Genomic DNA, 7,244 nt, shown 5'->3' with positions numbered 1-7,244 from the left:
CCCCGTACCAAACGAGCTCTAAGGGAATATATTTGCTCACCACTTTAACCAAATGTGTACTCTCACTGCCCGTCTTAACACTTGACACGTGTTCATTGACATAATCATAGTTATATATTTATATAATCATAGTTATACCCATAAACACGTGTCAAGTATTAAGAATGATGGTGAGTAAAAATATGCACCCTTAATCTAACTTAATTTAACCTTGCAATGGTAATGAAAACATGTCAACCTCATAGCTATAGCTGCTAATTAATTGCGTGAGATTTTAAGAGCAAATCCACGTCATGGGTTAATTGTTTTTATGTTTTGAGGCATGGATTTCAAAGTGGAAGGATAGCAGCTCATAGATAGCGTCTTTCTATATTATTCAATTATACATATTTTATACACCACACTATATTATGACATCAGTCTCGATCTCTTGGACTACAGGGGTCCAAGAGATTTGTGGTCACTCACCGTTGGATATAAATTCAATGATTCACTCACTCTTGCACTCCTTTTAAGAAACTTTTTTGAACTGTTGGATGTTACATCCAACGGTGAGTGACCACAGTCTCTTGGACCCCTGTGATCCAAGAGATCGGGGCTGATTATGACATATATGCAATTTAATTAATCATGCGGTTGGATAAGAAGCTTCCATTGCAATGCCACAGAGTCCTTCCTTGGCAGGAATGCCCCTTTGCATCGTCACATATCCACCCTTCCCCCACCCTGTGCCCCAAGAATTCTTCACCAGCCAGTATATAGTCCCATCACTACCAGTCCCGTATCCAACTGCGGTAACACCATGATCTAAGTTTATACCACAGTGAACAGACCACTTGAATAAAACTGGAATGTACAGCCACTTGCGTCAATGGAAACCGAAATTGGTTGGTTAGAGACGGCTTGCAACATAGCATTTTGGTTGTTTTTAGGCACATCCTCGACCCGTTTATGGACACTGTTTGGGATGCAGCCTTCTGAGTGTTGCAACTAGTTCCATCTATACCCTGGTAGGAGTGATTAGCTTCAGTTGTCAGCCTTTGTTGCGTTGGATGAATTGAAAAGCGTCATCCATTAGATCACCTTCACAGCCATGATCTTGACCTGTAGTGTCATAATCCACAAGCTCTTGCTCTGATAGTGAGATTAAGTTTCTGGTTTTGAGCTTGTTAACCCCTTCTGTCACTGCCACTGCTGAGAAAGCCCAACAACACCCTATAAAATTGAAATAACATGCCTCATCACTCAATAACATGTTATGTTGTGAAACAACGAATGCATCATCATTTAACAACTTGTTTAATACTTACCACATTTGCCTTGGTCCTTGATAGGCGTCACCCTTTTCTCTCCAATCCACTGAAGGTGGCACATCAGTGACATTTCAATATCTAAAACATGTAGCTTTCGTGGAATTGGACATGATCGATTTGGAGGATCGTTTCGTGTAACCATTACGAATTTCCTGAAACTCCTCATTGGTTAGGTCTGCAAATTCATTTAAGCTTAGAGTGAAGTAGTTCTGGCTCATGTGTTTGTTAAAAGCCTTAATGAACTCCAAGTTGGCCTTGAATATCACGAATCGCCTCTCTTTCTCCTCAGCATCCTTATATAAAAAACTGGCCCAAATTGAGCCATCCAGTCTTCATGTCTCGCCAACATGGTTTTCTCATCATAAATTTGGCGAGACGATGCTTGAGAGGAGCAAATGGCCAAAATGAAAAGAAAAGCTAAGCAGAGGTCTCTTGATTTGTGAGAGCCATGGTAAAAAGTAAATAAGCACAATTGGTACGTATTCTATGGAAATATATTTAATCTTTCATGGGCACAAGACATTCAATGAGCATCTGGGATTTTATAGACATCAACTTGTTGTGAGCCGTCCTTTTCCTCATAGTATACTTTATGGGGGACCTGTCTTTCTACGTGCCTTCGAAGATTTTCTGACTTAGGCACACAATAATTCAATGTTTTGGGCCGTTAATCATTATTCATTTGCTAATTTCACATTATCCTTTACTAATGGTATAAGAAGATTAGCTGAACTAACTCATTTTTTTGATAGACGAGTAATTGATGGAATTACAAATGGAGTCGGTATTGCGAGTTTATTTATTTATTTATTTATAAGTAAATGAACAAGTGATCCATTACAAGTCATGGATCCTCTTCGATCTTAATCACTTCATAAACTACTTAACGTATTAACCAAGCACATGATGATTCAATTTTTAGGGCCTTAATGATGATATGGGTTGTGATGTGTGTTCAAATCCAATTTGAACACATCATTATTTATTTGCTACTTTCACGCTATCAAGCACATTATTTTAAGAAAAGACCAAATTTTCACACCAAAATAAAAAATAAAAATCAAACTAGTATGAACCATGGAATTTAAGCTTAGTATAATTAAGGGCTAAATTGATATGTGACATGTTAAAAGTTTAGTATTTTGATTAGGAGATTATTAGGTTATAAGATAGATTTTAAATCATATTTTTCTTCTCCTTAAATAGGTCCTAAATTGAATCTTAATTAAGAATTAATAAAGTAAAAAATAAAAAGACTAGATTAATCGACATGGCAATATCTTCACGGATATAATACTTGAGTGCACTTCTAATTACACTTCCTTGTTTATACTAGTTGTGAATTCACGAATCATAACCGTGCATATATCATAATCGTAACTGTTGATTTCTTAAACCAAATTTATCTATCTTTGCAATCAAAAAGAAAAATTCACTGAAATTGGAAATTGATTTAATATCAGACAGGTTTTCGCCTTCATTTCGTCTTCAATTCCTTAAATTAGTTCTGAAAATGCTTGCGTGCTTTGGCGAACTGCTCGCACTCAGGACGAGCTTTCTCAACGACCAAACCAAGAGGGTAGGAAACGCGGTGGCTTGGTCCGATGAAAACGACGCTGTCTCCTTCTAATAGGTTGAGCTTCCGGGTGGCCACCGGCGCAGTTTTCGATTTGTTGTTAGGGTCGACCTCATGGGAAATCTTGCATTCAGGGTCAGGGCTGTGTAACACTGTCACTTGACAATCATCCAAAGGCTCCTTAGATTTTTCCAACACAAACACGTACATTCCAAGCGGGTTGGTTTCGCCCTCTCGTCTGGATTTTATGTTCCCCCCCTCCCTACACTCCAATCGCACCCTTGCACCTGATCAATGGGCAATGTGCATGCATGCATGCATTAATCTCATATTCAAATCTTATAATCCACATTTAGGTAGTTTGTTACCTACTTATTAACGTTATGTACCTGGAATCATCTTACTGATCTCTGTCATAGACTTCAATTGGCAGTTGTCACAGTAGACCAGGCCGGTGAGGTAGATTTTGTCGTCGGTGGTGTTGGAGTAAGCGAAACTGAGGAGGGACAAGAAACAAAAGGCAAAGGCAAGGACGGTAGTGCTAGATTTTGTCGACATTGTTGATGTTGAGTTTGCTTGTGTTGGTTCTGTTCTATGTATTGCTGATGATGAATTAGACGGGCTTTCTTCTTCTTATAAAGGGAAAAGAAGCAAAGAATTAATGCGTATACTTTGGAGAGTTTTGTGAGCCTTTGTTTGTTTACATGTGGAATTGAGACAATTACTCACCCCCTTGACCCGCACTTGCCTGCAGTTGATCAACAACTTAAATGAATAAAAATTGATGATTCGAGAAGGTCACCATAGTAATTATATGTGGCTGCAAGTCAATAGTTAAGGACCTTAAGGGTTTGTTTTGATAGAAAACTATTAATAATAATAGAGTAATGTATTTTAACCAATTTTTCAATCTTTTTATTTTATTTTGTTCAATTCACGTACCCTGATTCATGAATATTCTTTATTTTCGAATTGGGGCATGACAAGAGTCCAATCGACAAGGACCCTTTCCCATCTGCCCAGACCAACATCGTGAATGCAAATTTAGCTAAGCCAAATCAAACCTTAGCCAAGGTTGGATCAAACATGACTACTGTTGAAAGAAGAGCAAAATAGGTCATAGTGGATCCGAAGGCCAAAGGCATGACAAAGATGCGATTTGATTTGGCACTAAATGTGGCTCAACTGAAGCCAAATGAGCCAGCAATGAGGTAATCCAAGCAAGCAAATCCAAGAGGTTGGAGAATGAGAGAATTGTAAGCCAAGCCTAGAATTCCTGCCCACGTAGCCCAATGTTGAAAGCAATTCCAAGTTCGAAACAGTTCTATATGTTGATTAAAGATAAGAGTAATGTTAGAGAAACTACATTATTGTATCGTATTATGTACTACGTACCTCTTTAATAAAGATATGAACCACCAATACAAGTAGGTCTCATATCTATTAGAGGAGTGGTTCATAACGTGGTACAATAATGTCATCTCCCTAATATATATTTTCCCAAAAACGTACATACTTTGTCAGCATATTAGAATCAAAACATGATTGTGTGGTTTATTATTTATTTATTTCATAATTTGTTCTACTTCTGACTTTGGCATTGGAGAGGGTTTGGCTAGTACCACACTAGTACCTCTTTGATAACTTGTTCTTGGAGTTGTGCAGACCATCTAGGTAGACAAAGAAGGTCCATTCGAGGATGCTCAACATTTGCGAAAATTTTCATAAATTCAAGTCTAAATCAACAATATACAATAATTTCACACATTCAACTCTTGGTCCAGCCAAATAATTGAATTCTTGTGAAGTAAATGAAATGCAATAAGATTTTAAACAAATAATTGAAATAATTGTGTCTAATTATAAACTTTCAAAATAGGAAGGGACGCTTTTTTCCTTTCTTGAAGAGACATTTCTTCAGTTATATATAGTTTGAAAAATGTTCACCTCCATTCTCCTATCCTCCCAAAATATCTATACATATAGAATTTTTATTATTATTAGTATTTTAAATCTAGGATTTTGATAGATTCTAGGGTTTATAAGCCTATTGTATTATTGAAAGCCTTGACATCTTTTTATTTCATTGTCAACGGTGTAATATGCTTTCCATTTATACAAAATTATGGGATTAAATACATAGGTTTCTCTACTTTACAAGGTAACAAATACGAACAAACTTGGTTGTACTTTTGTTTTGTTCACTAGTATTTTGTTCCGATAACAAGTTACCTATTATATTTATGTCAATGATAGCAAAACCCTCCAAAAAATGACCCAACTGTTTTATTCATACCAACATATAGTTGGAGCAAAGGGACTTATAGCTCAAGTGGTTAAGAACATTTACTGATAACACGGATGTTCTAGGTTTGATTTCCCCCCTCCCCAATATTGCTGGTATTAAAAAAGAAAAAAAAAAAAAACCGACATTGCGGGAAGGGTTTTATGGATTTGCTCATTTTAACATTACTTGACTTTTGATTTTGAGCCGTACATTAAAAATGGAAGTACCATATCCATATGTATGGTTTATTTTTTTACCACTACTAGAATTCAAATGTTCTTGGATTTGTATATTGCTCAAAATAAACATTAAAAAAAAATTGTTAGTACAAGTAGATAATCCATAGCCTGGTTTTGTGTACCTTTGTGCCTCATGTTTTCACGATGATCCGGTTTTCTACTTGTAATAAGCTCTTTGTAGTGCTTCGAACAGCAGTTAATAAACTGCCACCATGATAATGATACTACGTATAATATGCTACTCAAACATTTACGAAACTCTTGTCAATCCTTAAGAAGGCAGCTTGGTTGGCTCCATTGTAGAAGGTACAACTAATAATTAGGGCCGATTCTGAGATTTTAGGGACCCAAAGTGAACCTTGGCAATGGGGTTCTAGAATTCTCTGTCTTGTCACTTCCATTCGATTGTATCTCACATGCCCTAGGGCCTGATTGTTAATCACATGTAAAATTTGCAGAGTAACCAAGCCTAACAAGGTAATGATCTAAAACTCTCTCTCTCTCTCTCTCTCTCTCTCTCTCTCTCTCTCTCTCTCTCTCTCTGTGTTTAAGGTACAAACAATATGTACATGTAAATTTGGACGGCAGTGGCATGTAAAAGAGACTTTTCCATTACACACAATTTATCGAAATATGCATTTCACTGTTATTGTCGACATTGGTTTGGTTTAATTAATTTCTATAAAATTCATCATGGCCGGATTTGTATTGGACCTTTGGATAATATATACAATGAAACAGGTTTCGTTTCAACCAAAGGAATATAAGAAATCATTTTGGCCCTCTCTATTTGGCCTCACATGTTCCATGCCAACAGAACCAATACCACATATTACACACGCATAACAATGCTATAAATCTCTTAACCATCAAGCAACAAACCTCTCTCTCTCTCTCTCTCTCTCTCTCTCTCTCTCTCTCTCTCTCTCTCTCCATGCCAACCAAAATGGTAAGAGTTTATACGCTTTGGCACTTTTTTGTTGTTGAAGTAAACTCGACGGTATGAGAGATTTTATATTCTTCGAAGAAAAAGAGAAATACCACTTAACCTAATATTGATCACTTGAATTTCAGGGAACATGCTGCAAGGAGAAAGGGGTGTTGGTGAGCATGTACGTGGAGAAACCGAAGAGGAGGACGTTCTCAAATCACCGTCACCATCACCATCACCACCATCACAATAACCATCATCATATTCATCACACCATCAAGAGAGAGGTTGTTCATTACAGGCGTGGTGCTGATGGAAGAGGGTACATTAGTAGGAGAGCTGAGCTCCTTCAGTACTCTCAACACCTTCGGCAATCTGCTAGATCAGCACCAGCTGCTTCCACAGCCTTAAATCCAAGGCCTAACCATACCAATAGTCAACAATCTCATGCCCAGGTACCTTCCTTATCTTTATCTTTTTTTTTGGTGTCACAACTAGTACTTTTTTACTGTAGACAAGTTTCTTGGATGTAATTTAGGGTTTAGAAACAGAGAAAATTGACTTCATAATCTCATCTATAGCTTAATGATTGATCAGAAGTTTAGGATTCGTCTGATAACATCGTTCTTATTGGCAATATCCAACTAGCGTCTCCTCAGATGTCAACTGAAAAACATCAAAATTGTATTTGGTGGCTATTATAGTTAATTAGCAATTTGACATTTTCGCTTAAATTTCATTTCCCATGGTGTGCTAAATAAATCAGTTATTATAATCTTAAAAATAGGTAAAAACATTGATAAAGAGTAAAAGTCAACAAGTTTGCAAAAGCAAGTGAGCCCATTTAATTAAAAAACCAGAGAAAATTAAAAAGATAGGAAATTTGCTATCCATTTTT

At 36.8% G+C, this 7,244-nt stretch overlaps 1 protein-coding gene and 1 pseudogene across 1 annotated transcript; both read right to left on the bottom strand.

Moving 5' to 3' along the window:
- Positions 1-628: 628 nt before the first annotated feature.
- On the bottom strand, positions 629-1,895 carry LOC117628893 (annotated as a pseudogene).
- Positions 1,896-2,786: 891 nt separating this feature from the next.
- On the bottom strand, positions 2,787-3,512 carry LOC117628570 (olee1-like protein). Its single transcript, XM_034361056.1, has 2 exons — positions 3,279-3,512; positions 2,787-3,176 (listed from the first exon to the last, which is right to left on the bottom strand). Exons 1-2 carry the CDS (start codon positions 3,445-3,447, stop codon positions 2,815-2,817), a joined length of 531 nt encoding a protein of 176 aa, XP_034216947.1. The 5' UTR covers positions 3,448-3,512; the 3' UTR covers positions 2,787-2,814.
- Positions 3,513-7,244: the final 3,732 nt, after the last annotated feature.

Source organism: Prunus dulcis, chromosome 5, assembly GCF_902201215.1.
Source record: "Prunus dulcis chromosome 5, ALMONDv2, whole genome shotgun sequence".
NCBI classification, from domain to species: domain Eukaryota; kingdom Viridiplantae; phylum Streptophyta; class Magnoliopsida; order Rosales; family Rosaceae; genus Prunus; species Prunus dulcis.
This window is presented reverse-complemented; position numbering and strand designations above follow the sequence as displayed.